The sequence below is a fragment of the Hippocampus guttulatus genome, chromosome 13 (assembly GCF_054856545.1).
Source record: "Hippocampus guttulatus isolate MCC_2025c chromosome 13, RoL_Hgut_1.0, whole genome shotgun sequence".
NCBI classification, from domain to species: domain Eukaryota; kingdom Metazoa; phylum Chordata; class Actinopteri; order Syngnathiformes; family Syngnathidae; genus Hippocampus; species Hippocampus guttulatus.
In genome coordinates, this window is record NC_141273.1 from 523592 (window position 1) to 546001 (window position 22410).

General features: G+C 53.4%; 4 protein-coding genes across 13 annotated transcripts; all 4 read left to right on the forward strand.

Annotated features, from left to right (window-relative positions):
• The first annotated feature begins 313 nt into the window (after positions 1-313).
• tbpl2 (TATA box binding protein like 2) lies at positions 314-3598 on the forward strand. Its single transcript, XM_086127483.1, has 8 exons — positions 314-361; positions 591-741; positions 1079-1262; positions 1563-1650; positions 2080-2171; positions 2245-2412; positions 3233-3327; positions 3416-3598. Exons 1-8 carry the CDS (start codon positions 314-316, stop codon positions 3490-3492), a joined length of 903 nt encoding a protein of 300 aa, XP_085983609.1. The 3' UTR covers positions 3493-3598.
• A 676-nt stretch (positions 3599-4274) lies between these two features.
• On the forward strand, positions 4275-9308 carry atg14 (autophagy related 14). 3 transcript variants are annotated; one of them, XM_086128000.1, is made up of 11 exons: positions 4275-4750; positions 5541-5603; positions 5687-5729; positions 5802-5883; positions 5960-6197; positions 6840-7073; positions 7160-7303; positions 7395-7485; positions 7590-7675; positions 7758-7932; positions 8431-9308. In XM_086128000.1, exons 1-11 carry the CDS (start codon positions 4488-4490, stop codon positions 8551-8553), a joined length of 1542 nt encoding a protein of 513 aa, XP_085984126.1. In that variant the 5' UTR covers positions 4275-4487; the 3' UTR covers positions 8554-9308. The 3 variants fall into 3 exon arrangements, with proteins under 3 accessions (XP_085984126.1, XP_085984124.1, XP_085984125.1); XM_086127999.1 differs by having other exon boundaries at positions 4276-4750; positions 6840-7069; positions 7186-7303; XM_086127998.1 differs by having other exon boundaries at positions 6840-7069; positions 7186-7303; positions 7395-7932.
• Positions 9309-10387: 1079 nt separating this feature from the next.
• Positions 10388-16254, forward strand: LOC147195619 (uncharacterized). Of its 8 annotated transcripts, XM_086128226.1 has the most exons (18): positions 10390-11042; positions 11781-11855; positions 11942-12025; positions 12118-12168; positions 12239-12337; positions 12750-12851; positions 13143-13187; positions 13251-13313; positions 14185-14247; positions 14319-14393; positions 14460-14513; positions 14715-14777; positions 14852-14905; positions 15003-15068; positions 15252-15314; positions 15383-15433; positions 15499-15627; positions 15715-16254. In XM_086128226.1, the coding sequence occupies exons 1-18, from the start codon at positions 10511-10513 to the stop codon at positions 16005-16007; spliced, it is 1962 nt and encodes a 653-aa protein (XP_085984352.1). In that variant the 5' UTR covers positions 10390-10510; the 3' UTR covers positions 16008-16254. The 8 variants fall into 8 exon arrangements, with proteins under 8 accessions (XP_085984351.1, XP_085984350.1, XP_085984352.1 ...); XM_086128223.1 differs by having other exon boundaries at positions 14460-14777; XM_086128220.1 differs by having other exon boundaries at positions 14460-14777; positions 14852-15068; positions 15252-15433.
• Positions 16255-16515: 261 nt separating this feature from the next.
• Positions 16516-21942, forward strand: srp54 (signal recognition particle 54). Its single transcript, XM_086127997.1, has 17 exons — positions 16516-16655; positions 17317-17387; positions 17669-17798; positions 17906-17997; positions 18141-18225; positions 18312-18416; positions 18493-18559; positions 18739-18796; positions 19156-19306; positions 19394-19542; positions 19710-19810; positions 19882-19968; positions 20052-20125; positions 20204-20312; positions 20646-20816; positions 20905-21000; positions 21085-21942. The coding sequence occupies exons 3-17, from the start codon at positions 17721-17723 to the stop codon at positions 21174-21176; spliced, it is 1515 nt and encodes a 504-aa protein (XP_085984123.1). The 5' UTR covers positions 16516-16655; positions 17317-17387; positions 17669-17720; the 3' UTR covers positions 21177-21942.
• The last annotated feature ends 468 nt before the right edge of the window (positions 21943-22410 follow it).

Consider the following 22410-nt stretch of genomic DNA (forward strand, 5'->3'; position numbering starts at 1 on the left):
GTCAATCACGTATGCACGGAGTGAAGCGACGTGACCGGCTTTCGTCTCTACAAACCGCAATAGTGCTCACTGCGCAGGATGGGTCCTGAAAGAGCTCAAATGAATGAAACGTCAAGGAATGAGCCATTGGCCAACACAATGAGAGACAACCCGTCATTGGTTCACTTTGCCCATCGTGACCTGCAAGATGTGGGTGTGGGTGTTCATCATGATCGGATTGGATGCAGCTGGGCCCGTGCGCTTCCTCCTAGTCCGGTAGCAACTCGGGAAAGTCCTGCTCAAGTCTTGGATGGTGGCGCGCGCTTCCTGAGTCATGGACGAATCGGCGCTGGAGCGTTACTTCGATGACTCCATTGCAAATGTGAGTGGCTGCCCGTCTCCAATCGTCCTTTGCGATACCTTGCTTCAATTACGGCGCGTTTCTCTTATGGTACCGGACGGTCACTGAGTGCACGTCTCCGGGTGAAGTAAATATTGTTAGCTCATTGAATGTAGCATACCACTTCTAGTTAAATTGAATTGTAATGAATAAGAGTTAGCCCAACGGCAACGATTCGGTGTTAAGTGCCGGTGTTTTTTTTGCCGGGCAGGACTCGGGCTTCCTGAACGGGGATGATGCGGACCTCCCGAGCACGCCCGACCAGCTCCCGCGCTCTCCGAAGCCAAGCGGCGAGCTGGCCGACGACCTGGACCTCAGCTTTCTGCCTGACGAGTTGAGCGCCAACGCGTGTGATGCGGAAGGTAGCGGCCGCCTCCGCGACTGCGCTGCATCCGTCGCCTCCTGGATCCTTCTACCGGCACTACTCATTTGGCCAATCGATCACGATTCAAATATTTGACTTAATCGGGTAGATGGATTTAAAACCGCTTTTCCAAGATTGACCTCACCGCAAATTCAAAATGGTGAGGCCAAAGGTGCAAGACGCACATCCGACAAGAGCGATCGGGATTACTTGAGGCAATTGGAATCTTTGGCTTTGAAGCTCGCTAGAGTGTGAAGGAGGAGAACCGAGGACTCCTTAAGTCTAGATGGCTGAAATGTCAAGTTAGAGTCTTAGTCGATTACTTTTGAATGCAGGGAGTGGCAGCGGCGGGGGCATCGCCCTGGCATCCCACCATGAAGCTGAAGCTGAAGACCGACCATCTTCATCCTCCTCGCACTCGGCCAACGACAGCGCCATCTTCTGTCCCATGACCCCCATGACGCCTATGACCCCCATGACCCCCATGACGGAGAGGTCAGGGATCGTCCCGCAGCTGCAGTAGGTCCGGGTGCCATATTCTTGGATGCCTTGTCGGCTCCCCTGCGTCAGCGTGCGCAGAGGCTGCACGGTGCGTCCGTGCAGCGGAGGAACAGTGTCTCGACGGTGAACCTATTCTCGCTGCCGTTGGCGTACGCGGTCATGTTTTCCATTCTTTTGCCGCCCATGTTCTTTTTCCTGCTCAAGTCCCAGTTACTGCGCCAAGTTCACGCTTCTGTTCAGGGGGTCCAATGTTGATGTTCATGTTGCCGCCGCACTCGGCCACCCTGCGCATGCCGTCTCTGGTGTATGTGTGCGCAGGAACATTGTCTCCACGGTAAATCTGGGTTGTCCTCTGGACCTCAAGTTCATCGCCCTTCAAGCCAGAAATGCCGAGTACAACCCCAAGGTGGCTAGCGCAAGACAACCTCACTAGTTGAAGGCATGTTTAGCACAGCACATTTAGCATGAGCGTTTTGAGCTATACCGGGTTTAGCTCGGGATGTTAAACATTAGCGTGCCTGGCCCAAAACGTTCAGCATTAGCATGTTTATTTCAGCGTCCGTAGCATTCGCGTATTTAACTTGTTTGGCTCGGCATGTTCGGTTCACCATCAAGAGTTTATCATTATTAGCTTAGCATCTGATGCATTAGCATTTTTAGCTCAGCGTGTTTAGGTTAATGTTTTCCTCTGACTCGTGTGAATTTAGAATGGTATGCTCGGCTTATTTAGCTGACACATGTTTATCTTAGGAGTAGAGTCGAGTAGCACGTTGTGCTCGGCGTGTTTAGCTCACACAACTTTTGTCTTATCGGCGGCGCGTTTTGGTGTTTGCAGCGCTTCGCCGCCGTCATCATGAGGATCCGCGAGCCCAGAACCACGGCGCTGATCTTCAGTTCTGGGAAGATGGTCTGCACCGGGGCCAAGAGGTCGGTACCATCAGGCGGTTCGGCCCGTCCCAAGTGCCGCTTCTTAACGGCGGTCTTGTGTGAGCGTGCGCAGCGAGGAGCAGTCCCGACTGGCGGCCAGGAAGTACGCCCGCGTGGTGCAAAAGTTGGGCTTCCCCGCTCGCTTCTTGGACTTCAAGATCCAGAACATGGTGGCCAGCTGCGACGTCTGCTTCCCCATCCGGCTGGAGGGCCTGGTCCTGACCCACCAGCAGTTCAGCAGGTCGCAGCTTCGACGCGCTTGCTCTCTGCGCAACGTCATTGCACGTCCTGCAACTGCGGATCCTCTCGTTCCTCTTCGGCTTCCTGCTGGTGTTACTGTTCTTGGTCCGGCTCAAGTTCTCCCTCCTGTTCCCGCACACCACTTTATTCCTGCAATTTATTCCTTAAGAGTTATTTTCCTGGTCCTGCTAGCGCTCTTTACCTTGTTACTGCTTGCCCATATACTGTACTTCTTACGCACAGGTTCTCAATCTTGTTACGGCACGCTCTTGGTATACATGATGGTGTACCCGTTCAGGTTCCCAGTTAGGCGACTGTGCATGTTCCTGATGAAGTATTTGGACAACTTCTTGTTTCTGCTCATTTTTTCTTTCCTGTGTTGTTACTGTTCTCGTTTCTTGCTCATGTTCTTGACACTGTTCTGCTTCTGTTCATGTAAAAGTTTCTTCTAAAGCTCTCGGTGAAGTCCTCAGGTCTGCTACTGCAAAATCACGTTTCAGCTGAAGTTCTCGATCACGTCGCTGCACGTGTTCTGGATCTCGTGCTCACCCCGCTTATGTTCTTGTTCCTGCGCCATTCCTTTACATTGTTTTCAATCTCGTTACTGTTGTTTCTTGCTCATGTTCCCAATCTTGTCACTGGTGGGTGTTCTTGATCCCGTTGGTGTGCCTGCTGTTGTCTATCCTGTTCTCGCTCAAATTTCCAATTTTGTTACCGCTAATCTTGTTTCGGATGGAGTTCTCCATCATATTTTTGGGGCATGATCTTAATCCTGGTAGCGTCGTGTTAATTGACGGGCTAACCGAACTGTTCCTGTGCAGTTACGAGCCCGAGTTGTTTCCGGGCCTGATCTACCGGATGGTGAAACCTCGGATCGTTCTGCTCATCTTCGTGTCAGGCAAAGTCGTCCTGACTGGTAGGTGCCGGTCGGTTGGCCTCCAGATCTCAATCAATCAACCACTCGATCGATCAACGGGCTGCCACTCGGTCTGCTTCCATTGCAGGTGCCAAAGAGCGCGGCGAAATCTACGAAGCGTTCGAGAACATCTACCCCATCTTGAGAGGCTTCCGTAAGCAGTGACGTCTCTCCTTGCTCATTTGTAAATATTTGTGCTCTTTTATGTTGTTGATGGCACTTTGTTTTAGACGTTCACCATCAGAACACAAAAGTAGAAAAATAAAAACAGAAAACAATCTTGATGTGAAGAAACGCGAGTTAAAATGTTTTTTGTTTTCGTCCGGTCACCAACCAAATTCAGGACTGAATAAAATGGCGCGGTCGCCAGTCAAAACTGGTGCACAAAACCAGACGATGTTCATCCCAGTCCACTGCTTTCATTTGTCCAAAAGCGCCCACTTTTGGAGGGGGGGGGGGGGGGTTGTCCAAAAACTAGGCTCGAAATAAGCAGTTTCACATGGTTGTAGTGTCAAAATCAATGCGCCTCAATACATGTTGAACAGCAAAACTGAGAATCAGACATCCAAACAAAATCACTTTTCTTGGTCCAACGTCCTCCGCAATCAAGTCGGTCACCTTCAAGCGCCAGAGGTAACCGAAACTGATTTTGGATAATGGACTGGGTCAATTCTTGAAAAGAGGTTCAAAAATGGATTCTGAAATTGAATCATATCACATAATTCATTCTTGGTTTCCATTCATGCTTAATTGATAATTGTAATGCCGTAGTCCCCAACATTTTTAACCCGAACCGTTCTTCGCAAATACCCCGATAAACATTCTTACAGGCTCACGTTCACACCTGAACATGTTTTGGTCACGTGAGGAAAACAAACCTGCTCGTGCGTTGCCATTGTTGACCTTCGGCGGTAGCCCCGCCCGTCTTCACCACGTCATGACATAAACAAAACAACCCGGAAGCGCGGCGCGGATCGCCTTCGCCGTGTTTGCTGGTCTCGCGCGGACGCGCGCTGGAAAACAACGTTTGACGTCACCACGGGCGCCTCGCGAGTGTTGACGTCGTCGACTAGTTATGCCGTTAGGTGATATTTCAGAAGAAAAAAGAAAAACACGCAGGCGCGCACGCAAAACGAATTAGCCGTTTATCCCGCGCCGGCATGACGTCCTCGGCGGGGCTGCCGCTGCTCGCAGCCGACCGAGCAGCCTCGCGCCCCGCGGGCAGGCCGCCGCCCGCGCCTCCTCGCCCGCATCAGGCCGCGGCGACCGCCGGCGTCATGGTGGAGTCCGTCGATGACGCGGAGGGTCTTTTTGTGGCGGTGGAGCGGTGCCCGCTGTGCAGCACGTCTCGCCGGAGGCTGACGTGTGCCCGTTGCGTGCGGGCCGGAGACTTCGTGTACTTGGACGGCAGAAACGCGGAGAGGTGAGAGCGACGCGGAACCGCGCGGACGTCTTTGTCCATGTCCGATCGACCACCGCGTATTGCGCCCGTCAACTGATGATGTCAGATGTTTGACGCGACGTCATCAGAAACGGAAGCTCCCTCTTTACATCGGCGTCACTGTCACCCTCCAAAACGACACAGATGCTCGGAAAACATCCAAACGTTAATACGGGCCGGGCCACCTCGCGTAGACCCGCGGGACCCGTCGCAACATAGCATTCGCAAAACATGACCCGTAACGGGGAACGACTGCTTTCTTTTCTTGAGGATGACCGCGCGCTTAATGAACTTCCCTTTGCCGAGTGTTTATTCGAAGTCGAAACGCGAGACGCGCACGCGCACGCGCGCCTTGTTTGCGTCCCGGTGGCTGTTTTAGCCGAGTTGGTCGCGTTAGTTAGCGCCGAGGCTAATTCGAGCTCTGTTAGCAGTTAGCCGAGTGCAGTCGATGACTTCCTGCCAAAGTAACACTAAAGCCTTCATTTACCCCCAGAAATGCTACTTGACGAAATCATACCACGTCAAATTCGACTTTAAAGTCAAACTTTGGTTTTGGCAGGTTTGAATTGTTTTGGTTTGCTCACCTCGACGTTCTCCGACCATGCTCAGAGGGTGGGCACTTTTTGTTGAATCAGATTTTTTTTCCTACGCTGTTACTTCATTTTTAAATCCGGCGTAGTCAACGAATTGTACAAAACCTATTTAAAAGTGTTCGGATTGGATGGGACGTCCCGATCCTTCACTCTTTTTGCGTGTTGTGTCCACGCTGCAGGTGCGCAGACAAGATGACCAGGCTCAAGACTCTGAAAGAAGAGAAGGAACAACTGCAGCACAGGTGAGTGAGTTTGTGCGAGGGGATGTCGACGTCGACGCGTTTGCTCCGCGGTCACAGAAGCGCCTCCTCGTCCTCCTCCGCAGGGTCATCCGCGCCATGCACAGGAAGCTGCGGACCGACGAGATGGTGAGTTTGACCGGTCGCCGTCGGCGGCGTGCTTGACGGCGAGTCTTTTTGTCGACGCCTTTGTGTCCGCAGAAGTGGAAGATCACGTGGTGCCGCGTGAAGATGGAGCAGATCAACCAGGCGCTGACCTGCGCGCACCGAGAAGTCAAGAGCGGTGAGCCGACGCCTCGTGTGGTCTTTCGCCGGCGTAGCGTATTTATCTCGCGTCGCCTCCCCCCCGTGATTGTCAGACAAGGAGCTGCTGCTGCACTCCCAGGAAGAAGGCCAGCGCCTCCAGCGCCGCGCCAACCGCCACCGGCAGAAGCAGGAGAAGATCGAGCGGCACAACCGCCGTCTGGGCGAGCTGCTGGAGCGACGCGAGCGGGAGCTGCGCGGGCGACTGGCGCGGCTGGCGGCCACGCGGCGCGATCACGTCGCCGAGTTGATGGCGCACATCTTCCCCACGCGGGAAGAGAAGGGCTGCAGCAGGTGAGCTACGGCGGCGGCCATCTTGTGCGTGTGCGCCAGCCTGCTAGCGGACCTCGTTAGCCTCGCCGGATGTTTATTGAGGTGTTTTTTTTCCCAAATGTCAGAGTTAGCTTTAGCATCCCAAAAAATAAATCATCGATATCGGTGAGGCGCGAGGTCTCCGGTTTTGCGCCGATTAGCGCGCTAACGTTCTGGGTGGGGCCCGACCGAGTCATTGCTTCTTGGCTTTTTAATGAATGAATGAATGAATTTTGTTATTTGTTTGTTTATTTTGGGGCGGCCTTAGCGTTGGCATCCAAAAACCGCGATCGCTCATGCACGAGGTCTCCCATTTTGCACTGCGACACAAACGCCAAAGAGCGATTCCAAAGCTTTACAGAGTCGAGGCACACCCGGTCCTCTCCAAAAGAAGACGACGCGCATACACGCGAAACCAACTCTGAGATTTCTTTGAACTGCAAAGTGCACCGCGATTCAAATCTCCCGATGAAAATGGCAGCAAAGCGCTACTTTTGTCCACTTTCCACTCACTTCCACGTAGGATGTGAGCAAAGCATCACGTTAGTGCGAATGGATCGCCTCAACTCCCGTCAACGTAGTTGAAGCTAACACAACCCCCCCCCCCCCCACACACCCTCCCAGAGACCCCGCCGACGTGGTCTCCGAGTGCGACGCGACGCTGACGTCCAGCACGGTGAGCGAGCTGGCGGAGGCGCGCAGGACCACCTACCTGTCGGGCCGCTGGATCTGGGACGACCAGAACGGGGAGACCAGCGTCAGCATCACGGGGCCCGCCGTCACGCTGCCCAGCAACGGAGACTGCTCGGCCTACTACGGCTGGGTGGACGAGAAGAGCGCCAAGCACGGCCCCGGTCGGTGTCGCCTCGGCGGATACGCTCGACTCCCGCGTCCGAGCCGGCGCCGCGGTTTGCCTTGTTTTGCGCCGCCTGTTTGAAGTCGAGTCGAAAGGCCCCCGTGTCCCTTTCAGAACTGGACCACATCAACCCGGCGCACACCGTCAGCGCCGCTCTGTGCTACGCCACGCAGCTGCTCACCGTCTTGTCGCACATCCTGGATGTGGTCCTCCCCAAGAAGCTGTGCAACAGGTGCCGGCGCGCCCGCGGCAAGACCGGCGCACCCGCCCGCCGCCTCGTGGTTTATTTTTGATTTTTATTTATTTTTTGCCCCCCCCTCCAGCGAGTTCTGCGGCGACAGCCTGAGTCGCTTCCGCTTCACACGCGCGCTCAGCAAGCTCAACGCCAACACGCTGCACCTGTGCTTCTCACAGGTAAGCGCCACAACTACGTTTTGGCAGACGATCGGTCACGCTTTTTTTTGGGGCGGGGGGGGGGGGGGTGTAATTGTAAAACCCACCTGTCCGTGTGCGCCCAGCGCGTGGACTGCGACAAGCTCCACCCGCACCACACCCTGCGCAACATCATGTTCCTGGTCTCGGCCGCCAACCCCGACCTGGGCAGGTGAGGTGGCGACGGCGCGGGTTGTGCCGGCGACCCGCGCGGCGCGACCGAGCGCCCGCCGACCGTGCCGCCTCTGCTTCAGGACGGGTCCGTTCGAGGTGAGCGCCGACCTGGAGGAGTCGATGGAGTTGGTGGAGCCCGAGGCCTCGGGAGCCGTCGAAGAGAGCGGCGACGAGGCCGTCACCGACGACGAGACCGACCTCGGCACCGACTGGGAGACCGTCCCCAGCCCGCGGTTCTGCGACATACCCTCGCAGGTAGCGCGCACCTCCCGCTCCCGCCCGCCCGTCTTTGCGACCGCAGAGGAAAATGCGCGCAAAATGATGCCCTTGCGCCACGGGTCCACTAGGGGGAGCTCGGACTCCGTTCAATGCAATGCGACTCCACTTTTACCCCCCCCCCCCAGTTGCTCCCAAACAGAAGTCATTTGGATGATGACACCAATTCATTTTGTCGCTTATTTGAGTGTCGTACGGATGCTGTGAAAGTGGCAGCTCGACGTAAAATCGCAATAATACAATCGAGATTGCAAGAAATGACAAAAATATTTTTTTTTGGGGGGGGGTTGCCCAATCACCCAGCCGCGGTACCGCAAGTCAAATACAGCTGAACCGCGCTGAACAAATTTGCTGGATTAGAGAAAAAAAAAAAAAAAGAGGGGGGGCGGACTCAAGGCACTGCAATTGATTTCGTTGCTCCCGCCTCGTAACGAGGGAACGTGGTGAAATGTGAATCCGCCGTTGTCCCGCCCGCAGCCGATGGATCTCTCCCAGAGCGCGCTGCAGGTGTCCCAGCCGTCCGTCATCACCGGAGGGATGATCTCATCCGCGGCGGCCTCCGTCACGTCCTGGTTCCGAGCGTACACGGGTCAGCGCTGAGCCTGCCACTCGGACGAGGGGGGGCAACGCCGCCTCCTGCTTCCACCCAACCCCCCCCCCCCCGCCCCCCCCACACCACCTTTTTTTGTGTGTGAGTGAGAGAGGACACTGGTTACCATGGCGACAAGGGACACTGTTTACATGGCTCTTCTGATCGACACTCGCCTTTTTACCCAAATCGCAATCTGACAAACGGCGGGCGGGACACCCTGACACCTGTTCAGCCCTTTTCCACTGGACGGGTTCGACCCCGAAACAGCCTGCTTTGCCGCGACACTTTTTCGAGACCGTGCGGTGCCAATGGAATCGTTGTTTTTTTTAAAGAAACGTTTCCAGCCTGCTACTCCAACGCAGGCCGAAGCGGGGGCGGGGGGGGGGCGTCACTGTCATCCGGTGGGGCAACAACTGTGGCCGTTTCTTTGAGTGATGCGGCAGAGGACCCCTCCGCACTTTCCTTTCTAATGTGCTCGTATGGGGGACGGCCCAAGACGCTTCCTGTCAAAAAGCTTCACGTCACCTCATGGCCGAAAAATACTGCGGCCAATCTTCACGCCGATTTATGCGGACGTTGCTAATGATGTTGTTTGTTATTTTCCCCGAAAGTTTGAAGCGAAAATACAAAGTCGAGATTCGGGATGGGTGAGTATTGATTCTCCTCGGCGACACTTTGACATTTAGGCAAAGCATCATCGGCATCCGAACGAAAGCTTTTTTGTTTTCCTCCTGTCCGTAAATAAAAATGTTGTTTCTCAAAAGGACTCCAGTACCGGTGAGTACCCAAAAAGTGAATAGTTGCGCTGGTATCGGTCCGAAAAGGAGCGCTAAGGCTCCATGTCGTAGTGCCCTCAGGTGCCTCTCGCATCCCCTCGACGTGCGCCCATCATCTGGGCGTTGTTCAAAACGTAGCGGCCATCAACATGCGATTTGGCCAAAAGGACGTCCACTTCGACATCTTTCGGTGACTCTTCCGGTCTCTCGGTATCTCCGTCGCGACCTGCCGATGACGCTCGAAAAGCCCAATGGCCGCTTCCAGCCCAGTTGAAAGCATCGCCTTTGATCCGTTGTTGGGCGGCGTCCCGCTCTCATGATGTCAAATTGTGAAGAGCGCGATGAGCACGACCGTCGAAGCCGCAGCTCTGTGACCCGGGACATGTATCGGGCGATTCCGGTTTTGATTTTTGCCCTTCGTTCAAGAACTGCTGCAAAAAGTACGGAAACGTTCAACAGTTGGACACGTGTATCCAAACGCCGTTGAGAAGGTCACGTTCAGTTCAGCGGCAAGCGGAGTCCTATTTTCGTGTTGTACAAGTGGGCGCCGTCGTAAGATTTCCTTGTACTGTCACGGCAGGCCACTTGTACTTTGGCAAATGGGGCGCTAGCGTTCAAAGGGGAGACGTGTGGCACGGTCGGGAGGGGAAAGTGGAATTTGGTCGGCTGCCCTTCAAGCATCGTCTGGGTATTGTCGGGTTGCACCATAATAGTGCTGAAAATGAAGTCGTAGCAGAGCCGTTCGAGAACCGTGGAGTCGGGCAACGTGGTCTCGCGTTGCAATAGTGCAATGTAGCAACCGTAGTCGTAGTCGACTAATGGTGTCGTGCGATACGGCAATAGCATCGTACGGTACTTCAGTAATATCGTCAGAGGTCAGCATTTATTCAGTGTAGTCACAGGCCAGTGGCAGTAGAGCGCTAGTTTGCGTGTGGTGGTGGCGATGGTAAAGTGGAAGCGAGTAGATTAGCAGATTAGCATTTTAGTTCTGCTTGGTATGTGCGGAAGCTGAAACAGAAGCCTCGTGGGGCACCGGGCTCTTTAATCTGCACACAAGCATCACTTTCACACACTCACGCGACTCGGGCGCATTGTGGGACGTGCGGACGCCATTGGACCTCGCGAAACCAAACGATCGCCATCGCTACGCGTGCGTGCCAAAGAGTGTTTTGCGTGTGCGTCAGGCGGAATGCTCGCAATGAAGTTTTCCGCAGTTGCTGTGGTTGCGCTTCTGCTGATCGGTCCGTCGGAGGTCTTTGGTCTGCTTACCGCCCGGGACCCGGATCGCTCGTTCAGAACGCAGACCGTGACGCAGGACTCTGCCGCCCCGCCGGACCTGCCCGTGATCTGGACCGAGCTGCAGGGGTTGAGGCAACTGGTGCTCAGTCTACAGGCGGCGGCGGTGGACCAGCGGCAGACCCTCAGGACCTCCGAGAGCCGCCTGCGGGACGGACAGGAGGCGGACGAGAAGCGGAGACGACGGCTGGACGCCATGCAGATTCAGATGGACGCGGACAGGACGCTGGTCCTCGGTCTACAGGCGGCTGCGGCGGATCAGCGGAATGACCTCCGGGCGACAGAGAACCGCCTTCGGGAGAGCGAGGAGGCGACAGAAAAGCAGAGACAGGTTCTGGACACACTCCAAGTCCAGGTGGAGGCAGTCAAGGATATGGTGAGCGAAATCAACGCTGACCTTAAGAGGAGGGAGGAGCACAGGCAAGGTCAGTACACTTACACTACTTCCGTGTCCACTCGGACCACGCGAGGCCAGTTATTTCATATAAGTCCACCAATTAAGCTCATGTACCTCCAACTCTAATTCGACTCCGTGAGTCAAAATGGCACAGACTAAACCGAGGGAGGGGCCTGCTTGAGTCGGACTCCCGCTCCACCCCAAATGACCAACATCTTTGCAAAGACTTAAAGTGACGCTGATGTGAAACTGGGCTGCGTTTTCAGTCTCGAAAATGTTCTATTTTTTTCAAAATCCTTTTCATTGGAGTTTTTAGATCAGTTAGACCATGAAATTCCACCGATGCTGCTCAAGCCCACTTGGACCAAGTCAATTCCCTTAGTCCAGTGAGTCCAAGCAGAATTGTTTCCGTACTCCTGGGGACCGCAAGCAAGATCCACCGGAGACCGCTGCCCCCGCGCCCCCCCAAAAAAACAAGCCTTCTTCCAAGTGCACTCATCTGGAAGAGTCCGGATCCCAAAGTGTCAACACAGTTTCAACAAGGGCTTCAAAATTGTGTCACCGATATTGACCAAAATCAGCCGTCTTACGGCGACCCCTAGCCGGCAAGAGCTAATAAGGGGCCCTAGGTCCGGTTTTCATTGGCTCTGGCCAATTTCAGTCAGTCTCCAGATTGCCTGCCCCCCCCCCCCCCCCCGTTGTGGCATCTCACGATTCAGGTGAGGTCATTGAAGGTAACAAACGTGTATTTGTTGTGGTACTCAAGGGGAAGTGTCGAGGCTCCAGTCCAGACTGAATGCCAGCGAACGTTCTGTGGAGAACGTCAAGAGGATGACGTCAGGTGAGTCGAATCATCCGTTTGACTGACCTCCGCCAATGGGTGGCCAACCACAATGACCTCCGCTGGCCGTGACAAATGCTATCCAGCCCTGGCCGGCGAGCTCCCCTTCCTGAGGACGAGGCTGAGGGCCAGCGAGAGCGCCTTGGAGCAGCTCAAAAGGAAGAGCTCAGGTTATGTTCCGAATGTCCGAGATCGAGATCGAGGCGGCCGGTCAGAGACGGCCTCGCAAATCACGTGACATCCATCGTTGGTGTGCGCGCAGTTCTAGCGTCTCGACTTTGCCTGGTGGAAAATCTGAGGAAGAGGAGCTCAGGTGCAAGGCTCTTCCTCTTTCTTGTCACTGTTTCAGCAGAAGCTCGGGCTCAGTTTTTTCTTCTTTGCAGTGGAGGACAGTGAAGTGCAAGGCCATCACAACTCCACGACGGCCTTGTTCGCTGACGGAGATGGTCAACGGCGGGAGGCCGAGTCCCGCCTGGACACAGGTGGGACTCGTGGTTCTAATCGACGAGCTTTGTCCAGTTGCACAATGTTAGTCTCCTTACACCATGTCAGTCGAGTTAAATGGTGTGAGTCCACCTCGACCACGTCGGTCCATTTAGACCACTTTGACAAGGGGTCTCCCAAGTCCGATCCTTGGGGCCCTCCACGCCGCCCGTTTAGTTTGTTTCCTTGGTCCAACGTGGCCGACTCTAAAGATCAGCTCATCGGCAAGCTTTGCGCCAGCCTGTCAACGATCCCGCGTTTGAACCAGGTGTGTTGGAGCGAGGGAAACGGGTTGGATAGGGGCTCCCGAGGACTCCCGACTTCAACCGCGTCAGTCTATGTAGACCACATAATTATTGAGAGCGTGGCAGTCTGAAGTCTTGATGAAGAAATCCACTTCCTGTTTTTCAGATTCATCGCGTATACACCAAAACATGAGCGCCCTCCATACTCGACTACTGCACCTGGAGGGCAAAGTGATGTCAAGTGAACAACACCTACAGGACATCAAAGGTAACTATGCAGGTTTGACTTCTGGAGGTCTGGACTCCATAGACCCAGACTTTGGCACTCTAGATTCTGGCGGGATGAACTGGAAGTTGTGGCGGTGGAGGTCTGAGGTCGAGAGGTTCCGACTCTGCAAGTTTAGATTCCACAAGACCATAAGTTGATGTTTCTACGCCGCCTTGATTATTGAGGGCTAGACTTGGTTGGTTCGGGTGTCTTGATGCTGGCTCGCTCTTGACTCCGGAGGGCTTTGTTCTGGGGGTTCGCACTCTGCTTTCACGTGTTGTTTGCTTTCAGCTGCTGTGGTGAACGCGCCAAATGACACACAGACACAAAGTGAAAGTAAGCACACGATCCCTCTGTATGCATGTTTGTGTTTGTAACGGAGATGGTTCTGGTCTGCAGAGTTGAAGGCGCGACTGAGTGTGGTGGAAAACCTTGTGGAGGATCTGTGGACCGACAAGTCAGGTGAGGTTCGACAAAGGCTCTGGAAAGAGAACCCCAGTCAGCTGTCCACAAGGTCTACAAGGCCTACAACTTTTGACTCCAGTGGCCTACACTCAGGAGATCGTGATTCTGGAGGCCTCAAAGTTTGGAGACTAGAAACTCAAACATACTGTAAGCGGTTCCAGTCAGGTTTTCCATGTTGACATGCAGTCAAATCAGGTCACCTTTGCAACGCGACAATACCGCAGCTAATCTTACATGCTAGCAGCACGCTAATATGCTATCTAACAGCCGATTGGATACAACGCGCCACTTCAAGGCCTCGAGGGCAGCGTGAGGATGGCCGAGGCTCATTTGGAGAAGCCGAAGGTTCTCGACGCAAATCAGTCTTTGTCTTTCCATTTTTAGGCGCCACTTGAGCATGCTTGTCATGTCATAGAAGGGAAGGTCACAGAAGCCCAGGATACGAAATCAGAGTCGATCTCAGGAATGATCAGTCATCCAATTCTTGACGCCGTTCCTGAAGATTGCTTCGCGGATACGTTTCTTCGGGTTTCATAGAGAGAGGTAGAGTTTTGGGTTATCAACTCAGCAATGGAAGTTGACGGCGTCTTTCTCATGCTAGCCGAGGGAAGCGTGTAGAAGCTAAAGAGTACTGGTCCTAGTGCGGACCCCTGTGGCACACCATGTTACATTCAATGGCCACTGAGTCTTTGTTGTCACTATCAGGCTGCTCTCACGTAACTCCCGTTATGGTGTTCTCATGCCACTCTCATCACGCTCACGTGACTGGAGTGGTTATTCTCTCACTCTTGTTCTCATGTCACAAACATTTGTCCGATGTCTTGATGACGTTGTTTTCCAATTTGACCGCATGACGTTTTGTGTGCAGCCTCGGAGGTCCGACTCAACGTCAGCGAGAGGCTTCTGGAAGAACTCAAGATGGAATGCGAAGGTGCGCGTCTGCGGTTGAGGATCTCGGGTGTTTTGCGCGCAAGCGTAACGCCAGCGTGTCGCTGACATTAGGCGAGTTGTCGGCGGTCGCGGGAAGACTGAAGCTCGCGGAGGGTCAAGTGGCGGATCTGCGGATGAAGAGCTCAGGTGATGAGAATATGAGAGTGACGTCGTCATCGTCGTCCTCATGCCGACTGTCATAACGTCTTTCAGCTCAGACGACGCGACTTGTCATCGTGGAGTCTCGACTGTTGCGCGACACCGCAGGTACTCGCGTGCCGCTCTCACGTTCTCATAAGGTTTTTCGCGTCACTTCAGGTCAGTCTCTCAAGTTGATTTCATTCTCAAACCACCGGCATGCATTTCTCACGGCGCGAGAATCTTCTCGTGTCCTTCTCATGCTGTCGCCACGTGACCGTGTTGTGACGTTGACATGGCATGTGTGTGTGTGTGTGTGTGTGAGCGCAGCGCTGGCGGTCCGACTGAACGTCAGTGAGAGACTTGCGGAAGAACTCAAGACTGAATGCGCAGGTTTTTGCGTGTGTGTGAGAACATGAGAGCGTGCACGCATGCTTCTGATGTGTGTCGCTCTTGACATCTTTCAGCTCAGAAAAGCCAACTTTCCAAGATGGAGTCGCAAGCGACGCACAGCAACGCAGGTGCTCTCGTGTCACGCATCCTCACGGCACTATCGTGCGTTCGTGTTTCCCGCGTCGTAACGCGACCGCCTCGTATTGTCGACGATGCTGTGCGCAGAGTTGGCAGTCCGGCTGAACGTCAGCGAAAAACTTCTGCTTGCGCTCAAGACCGAATGTACTCAAGGTACTTTTGCTCTCACGGTGTCCTCGCCCGCTCATTTTGCTCTCAAGAAACGGTGACTTTCTCAAGCCTCTCATTTTGCTCTCGTGTTGCTCGGTTTGCTTTCAAGATACTCGCTTTCTCCTCATGTCACACTCATTTTGTTCGCGTGCGTGTCTCATGTTCTCGTGTCACTTGTTCTGTCAGAGTTGCTGCGGAAGTTAAACGCGAGCGAGCAGAAGATGAGCGACTTGAAGGCGACGACCGGAGGTCATGCGACCGCAGTGTTTTTCGTGCGTGTGTGCGTTTCTCACATTGTCGACATTTTCCCTCCGCAGAGTTGACGTTGCGCTTGCATGTTTTGGAGCAGCGTAGCACACAGACATCAGGTCGTGGAGTCGTGCGCTTGGTTGGTCTCCGGTGGCGATGATGTCCTTAACGATGTCGTTGTTAGGTGAGACCAAGGTGGCCTTCGCCGCCGCGCTCACAGACTCGGGATCCGTGGGACCCTTCGACCGGGAGACCACTCTGATCTTCTCCAAGGTTTTCACCAACGTCGGCCGAGCTTATGACGAGAACTCGGGTGAGCTTTGATGACTCGCCGTCCTCGTGATGATGATGATGATAATGACAATGATGTCACAAAAGATCGGTCTGCCATTTTGGCCAGGTGTGTTCACGGCTCCCGTGGGCGGCATTTACGTGTTCAGCTTCACGGCGGCCGACTTCCTGAAAGGCTACATGGGCGTCACGCTGTACCGCAACCAGCAGCCCATCGTCTCCAGCCTTGACCTCAACGACCATGGCGGCTACGCGTCGGCCACCAACGGCGCGCTCATCCCACTAGAGGCAGGGGACCGCGTGCGCCTCAGTCTGCCCGCCAGCTACAGACTATACGACGACACGCGGAGCTTTAGCGTCTTTAGCGGATTCCTGCTTTTCCCCCTGGAGGCCGACCAATAAGCTATCTTCTTCTACTCGGGAACAACTTGACGTGCTAAGGCCCATGCTAACATAGGTGATAACGTCTGGAAACAACAACGCGGTGACAAGCTAACATACTCTGCTGATATGCTAGCTAGCATCCATGTTAACATGTTAGCTAGCATCTGCGTTTAATGTCAAAGACAATCTTCCCCTCTGGAACAATGTGACACAATGCTAGCGTGGTGACATCCATGCGAATAATAGAAAACCTGTTTGAAAAGAACCATGGGCCTCATTCACTAAGAAATACATTTTAAAAAATTCACTCGTTGAGCGTCTATGAAAAATCATCGCACGGCAATGTTTTTCTCACCACCGTACAGATTTTAGTAAATCCGATTTACTAAATCGGAATTCATTTAAAATTATGTGCTTGGTGGGTCAAAAAATGAATATTTTTTGGAAAAATTAGCCACACTGAGCGCGTCGCTGCTTTGAGTTATTCGGTAGGTGGCGACACAGGAACGCTAGCGCGCCCAACGAAGAAGGCAGAAGAAGTAACTTCCGGCTGAGTGAGTACAGTGATGACGAGCAAGCCGAACTCGCGGCTGTGACAAAGCCACAAACAAAGTCGCCGAGTGGAGAAGTTCCGAGTAGGGCTTCTCGGCGTTATCTTGTCTTTTGGTGCGTATTTAGTCACTCGGGTTGTGTTGACCTGGACTGCCGAGCGCGCGACACGCGAGCTAACTGCTAACGTTAGCATTGGTTAGCTGGCCGCTGTAGTTATGCGTGTCGACGGACGCGTCTGTCAGCCTGCGCCCGGAAGTTTTCGGAAAAATGTCGCCAACAATCCAGTCTGTTGTTACAACGTGTGAAAACAATAGACTCATCTGGCAAATACGACGAACCACATCGCTTTATTTTATTGAAGTTGAACAGCTGGATGCGGCGATTTCATTGCTCCCAAACAAGTCTGGCCACTTTGCGACATTGGGTGTCGCGGAGTGCGTGCGGGTTTGATTCCTTCTTATACTGGAGTCAAATGTCCCTCTCAATGACGTGAGATTGATGAAACGCGATCGCGAGACGAGTCTCCGACGAACCCAAGTAGAGTCCTCAAGCAGTAAGAAACCGATGAAAATACAAATTGTGAATGGTTCCGTCCAGACCAGGATGTAGTGGACTCCGCCCCTCGGCCAAATGTCAGCAATACTGAAACAGGCTTCAGCTTCCCTCGTCTAACTCGATAAATAGGACCTATATAGAGAACAGACGAATGGATGGGATGTGAACTGTTGCCATGGTGACATGCTGATGCCAATCATTTACCCCCCTTCCTCCTCAGTGTACAGGAAGTGTTGGTGCCCTCTTCCCGTCAGCTGAACCGCTCAGTCGAGCGTCCCCCGCCACCCATACGTAAGTTATCGTCTCGTATCCATCACACTATGCAAGATCTGTGCACACTATTAAACGTCTCGAACCTTGCACGCCGTGACAGTTTGTCTCACACTGTTCATCCATTTGGTCACGAGCCAAAACCCATTTTCAAGTTTACCAAATAACTAGAAGCTAGTAACTATGATATGTAATCGAAAGCGTAAAGGACCAAATACGTCTGTCTGCTTTTCAGCCCATTTTTTTAAGTGAGGCTGTATCCTATCACACCAATGCGTTTGCTTTGTGCATGCGCCGAGCAGAGGCGGAAGCGTGTAGAGCGGAGGGTGCGTGCGCGCAGCTACACACGTCATCATGGTGCTCGCCGATCTGGGCCGCAAGATCACGTCGGCGCTGAGGTCGCTCAGCACCGCCACCATCATCAATGAGGAGGTGAACCCAAGTCGACATATTGTCCACTCGGGCAAAATCCCCAAACGGCGAGTCAGGTGCGTGCAAAGAATTCCAAAGGCAGCTTTTTGCGCGTCTCCTCCCACCAGGTTCTCAACTCCATGTTGAAGGAGGTGTGCGCCGCCCTCCTGGAGGCCGACGTCAACATCAAGCTGGTCAAGCAGCTGCGAGAGAATGTCAAGTGAGTTTTGGAAGAAGAAGAAGAAACAAAACCCAAAAGCAAACAGTTAGCAGGTTCCTTGCTGATGTGCGCTGAATGGGATTTTTACCGGGTCCCCGAGCTTCCCGTTTGACATCCGGACGCTTTCGTTCTTGTCCCCGCAGGGCCGCCATCGACCTGGAGGAGATGGCGTCGGGTCTGAACAAGAGGAGGATGATCCAGCACGCCGTCTTCAAGGAACTGGTCAAGGTCAGAGTGCTACCAAAGCAAAAAAAAATGTAAAAAATGGATGATGGGAGAACCATTGTGCCGCTTTTGTCGTCGTGCGGTCTTAGTTGGTGGACCCCGGCGTCAAGGCGTGGACGCCCTCCAAAGGGAAGAACAACGTCATCATGTTTGTCGGCCTGCAGGGCAGCGGCAAGACCACAACTTGCTCCAAGGTCACACCTCGCTCACCTGCGACAGAAAAGACGCCACCCCTGACCTGTGACATGAATGTCCGTGTCCATTTTGCAGCTGGCGTATTACTACCAGAGAAAAGGCTGGAAGACGTGCCTCATATGTGCCGACACCTTTCGAGCCGGTAAGCCGCTGTGCACCGCCGGAGATTTTTTTTTTAATTTTTGAGGCAGGTTCTGGTGTTTGGCAGGGGGGGGAAAATTATATAATGAATAATAATTTAATTTTGGGGTCCTTGAATTCATTCGGACTCCCTCGGAATACTTAAGTGCGGCCCATTCGGAAAATCTCTCCTGTCCGCAGGCGCCTTTGATCAGCTCAAACAGAACGCCACCAAGGCCCGAATCCCCTTCTATGGCAGGTGAGTCTCCATGCCGTGCATATTCACGGTGGACATTTTGGCGGCACTTCCCCCCTGTTTTTTTTTTTTTCTCATTAGTAATTGAAGTCAAAGAGGTACAGTGTGTTGAGAGTCACGCATCTCAAACTCATTAAGCTCTTTGTCTGTCAAGGAGGAGCCACGTTTAGCCCGGGTCGTCCGCTCGAAGCTCGCTGGCGTCTTCACGTTTGCGTTTGTTTTCGTTGTGCTGAAATCAAATCATTCCGAAGTGCTGAAAATGACATGACGGTGCCGAAGCGGGGCGAGACGGCGGTCAAGCGGTCGGCGCGTCGCCGCCAGCTTGCTCCTCATTCAGGGCGCCGCCGCGCGTTTGCCTTCAGTTACACAGAAATGGATCCGGTGGTGATCGCCGCAGAGGGCGTGGAGAAGTTCAAAGGGGAGAACTTTGAGATCATCATCGTGGACACGAGCGGACGCCACAAACAGGAAGACTCGCTCTTCGAGGAGATGCTGCAAGTCTCCAACGCCGTGGTGAGCACCCCAACGCGCCGCGCCGCTCTGCTCCTCATAACCCCCGCCCCGAGCGTCGGTCATCCTCAGGGATGTTTGTCTCCGTAGCAACCGGACAACATCGTCTACGTGATGGACGCGTCCATCGGTCAGGCCTGCGAGTCTCAGGCCAAAGCCTTCAAAGACAAAGTGGACGTGGCGTCGGTCATCGTCACCAAACTGGACGGACACGCTAAAGGAGGCGGAGCTCTGAGCGCGTAAGCAGAAAAAGCTAACAAATAAGGACTTTTTCATATGATATGAACAGAGTGGCTGGGTTTGCGGCGCGGACACGTGCGCAAGATTCGAGAAGTTTGAGTGCCGCGGGAGTGGCTCGGCGATCTTTTTTGAGCTTTTTGTTTGACGGGCGCCTGTTTCGCGTCAGGGTGGCGGCAACCCGCAGTCCCATCATCTTCATCGGCACGGGCGAGCACATCGACGACTTCGAGCCCTTCAAGACGCAGCCGTTCGTCAGCAAGCTGCTCGGTACGCCGCGCCGGCCGGGCCGCCGGAAGAAAGTCGGCCTCTCGTCTTGAGCGCTTTCCTCTTCCCGTCAGGCATGGGCGACATCGAGGGCCTGATCGACAGAGTCAACGAGCTCAAGCTGGACGACAACGAGGACCTGATCAACAAGCTCAAACACGGTGAGGTTCCCAGGCGACGGCGGGTCGCCTTCGGGTTCCTCCCGATCGCCGGACGCGCTTGACGCGCGCCTTCTGCCCTTCAGGCCAGTTCACGCTCAGAGACATGTACGAACAGTTCCAGAACATCATGAAGATGGGACCCTTTGGACAGATCATGGTAAGCCCCGCCCCCACTCACGGAACCATCCGGCCTAATTTTTGAGCAGCGACTAAATGGGCGCGTGCGCGTGCCTAGGGCATGATCCCAGGCTTCGGAACGGACTTCATGAGTAAAGGAAACGAGCAGGAATCCATGGCCAGGCTGAAGAAACTCATGACCATCATGGACAGCATGAACGACCAAGGTAACCCGCGGCTAACTTGCGCTCACTCCACGACACGTCCCGGCACTTTGCTCGGCTGTCGCGATGATGTTCGTCGACAAATTAGCTGCGGATGATCGACAACCAATGAAAAACTAGTTGCGGATGGTCAAAATATTTTAATATTTTAAATCTTCTATCTATCTCGCCGTCTAGCTAGCTAGCGAGACGGATAGATAGCCGTCCGTCAAGCTAACATCGAGAAATAGCTGTGGAGGGTTCAATAAGGAAAACTTGTGGCGGTTGCCGCTTGGCGGCAACCGACAAAAACGACTTTCAGATCATCGGCAAGTACAAAACCGCGTCTGTTCGTAGAGTTGGACAGCAAGGACGGCGCCAAGCTGTTCAGCAAGCAGGCCAACCGCATCCAGCGCGTGGCCCGCGGGGCCGGCGTGGCCACGCGCGACGTCCAAGAACTTCTGACGCAGTACACCAAGTTTGCGCAGATGGTCAAGAAGATGGGCGGCATCAAAGGCCTGTTCAAAGGTGCGACGCGTCGCTCGGCGGCCGCCGCGTCGCGTCGGGCGGCGGGCGGCGGGCCTCCTGACCCGTCTTCTGCTTTGCGTGCATTCAGGAGGAGACATGTCCAAGAACGTCAACCCTTCGCAGATGGCCAAACTCAATCAGCAGATGGCCAAGATGATGGACCCGCGAGTGCTTCACCATATGGGTAACGCTCCGTCCCGCGCGCGGAGTCAAATTGGAGTCGGGTTACTCTGAGACGCACACGTTGGCGTGTTTGTGCGTTTTGCAGGAGGCATGCAAGGCCTGCAGTCGATGATGCGGCAGTTTCAGCAGGGGGCGGCAGGAAACATGAAAGGCATGATGGGATTCAACAACATGTGAGGGGCACAGATGCCACCGCGGCCGGGAGGGAGGAACTCGCTTTTTTTTTTTTTCTTTGGGCGGGTTGAATGCCGACGAAGACGCTGCGTTGATTGGACGAGACTGGACGATGGGCGCGGCAACCAAACGGCCAACCAACATTTCTATTGGTCCATTTTTAATCCGATGTGCAATCGTAGGTGATATGAGCTAAATGATGTCATCCCTTGTGAAAGTTTTGCGGGTGAAATATAGAAAGTTCCCATTCTCAAATTGGCTTGTTTGTTTGTGTGGCCTTCTTTGGATTGGAATTTGATGGCATCCTTTTTCTGGCTGGCTCAAAGATCTTGGTGTTAACCTCGGGGCAAGCAAAAAAAAAAAAACATACAAAGTGACATTTATCTGCAATCTCACTTTAGTGATAAAATCTTCAAAACACATTCTCGGTACCATGGAACTATGTGGAAATGAATTCAGGAGCTGCATTTTGCGCTTTTTCACCACCTTGTGGGCATCTTTGTGCCAAGGTATGACGTTTTCATGAGTTTGAGTGCTTTTGCAAAAACGACAAAGAAAAAAAATTGCCTGCATCCATTACGGTTCAACTCTGTGTACATTTATTTCAAATGTAACTGTTGAAGATGACATTTTGAGTTTGATGTGAGGAAGGTGTCCTTTGTTTAGCTCATACAAAACATCTTTATGTAGCACCTTCACAACACCTGCAGCTGTAAAAAAGTGCTTTACAGAATGCTTCCTTTAAGAATATAAACGCCAATTAACATTACAGGGCGTCATGTTTTGCCAGTAACGTCACTCTATACGTAATGTATGCTGCATACAATTTTGGCCTAGCGCCAAAACTAATTCAGCAGTTCATGCTTCCCCCCCCCCCCCCCCCATTTGAAAATGTCTCTGTTGTAAAGTTGAACAACTACACAAGGACAAATGCCAGTTTCTCTGTCTGTAATTCACATTTGCGTTAATGTATGACTCTTGACCCTTCCAACAGCCTTCAGAACTACAATTTTATAGTCGAATCAAGTTGGGGGGGAGAACCAAAATCTTCATGACGTCACGTCAATACCCAAGTAATCCACCTGGCGTGAATCTTTTTGCTGAGAAGATGCCTCACTCGGTCCTGTGAAGTAAGAAGAGCGGCGTTCAAACAATTAGGGTGATACATTTCAAAAACATCCAGAGCATTTTTTTTTAACGTTTTCGTGAAATTAGTTGACGTGAAATTAATTTGGGG

Excerpts from the sequence above, each read along its gene's own strand:
- tbpl2 (XM_086127483.1), top strand. The coding sequence starts at position 314 with ATGGACGAATCGGCGCTGGAGCGTTACTTCGATGACTCCATTGCAAAT. Across the intron at positions 362-590 it reads TCGATGACTCCATTGCAAAT|GACTCGGGCTTCCTGAACGG; the intron begins GTGAGTGGCTGC and ends TTTGCCGGGCAG. Across the intron at positions 1,651-2,079 it reads ATGCCGAGTACAACCCCAAG|CGCTTCGCCGCCGTCATCAT; the intron begins GTGGCTAGCGCA and ends TGGTGTTTGCAG.
- atg14 (XM_086127998.1), top strand. The coding sequence starts at position 4,488 with ATGACGTCCTCGGCGGGGCTGCCGCTGCTCGCAGCCGACCGAGCAGCC. Across the intron at positions 5,604-5,686 it reads AAGGAACAACTGCAGCACAG|GGTCATCCGCGCCATGCACA; the intron begins GTGAGTGAGTTT and ends CCTCCTCCGCAG. Across the intron at positions 6,198-6,839 it reads GAAGAGAAGGGCTGCAGCAG|AGACCCCGCCGACGTGGTCT; the intron begins GTGAGCTACGGC and ends ACACCCTCCCAG.
- LOC147195619 (XM_086128219.1), top strand. The coding sequence starts at position 10,511 with ATGCTCGCAATGAAGTTTTCCGCAGTTGCTGTGGTTGCGCTTCTGCTG. Across the intron at positions 12,338-12,749 it reads CGAGTCCCGCCTGGACACAG|ATTCATCGCGTATACACCAA; the intron begins GTGGGACTCGTG and ends CCTGTTTTTCAG. Across the intron at positions 15,434-15,498 it reads GCGTAGCACACAGACATCAG|GTGAGACCAAGGTGGCCTTC; the intron begins GTCGTGGAGTCG and ends TGTCGTTGTTAG.
- srp54 (XM_086127997.1), top strand. The coding sequence starts at position 17,721 with ATGGTGCTCGCCGATCTGGGCCGCAAGATCACGTCGGCGCTGAGGTCG. Across the intron at positions 18,226-18,311 it reads TCTTCAAGGAACTGGTCAAG|TTGGTGGACCCCGGCGTCAA; the intron begins GTCAGAGTGCTA and ends GTGCGGTCTTAG. Across the intron at positions 18,560-18,738 it reads TGCCGACACCTTTCGAGCCG|GCGCCTTTGATCAGCTCAAA; the intron begins GTAAGCCGCTGT and ends TCCTGTCCGCAG.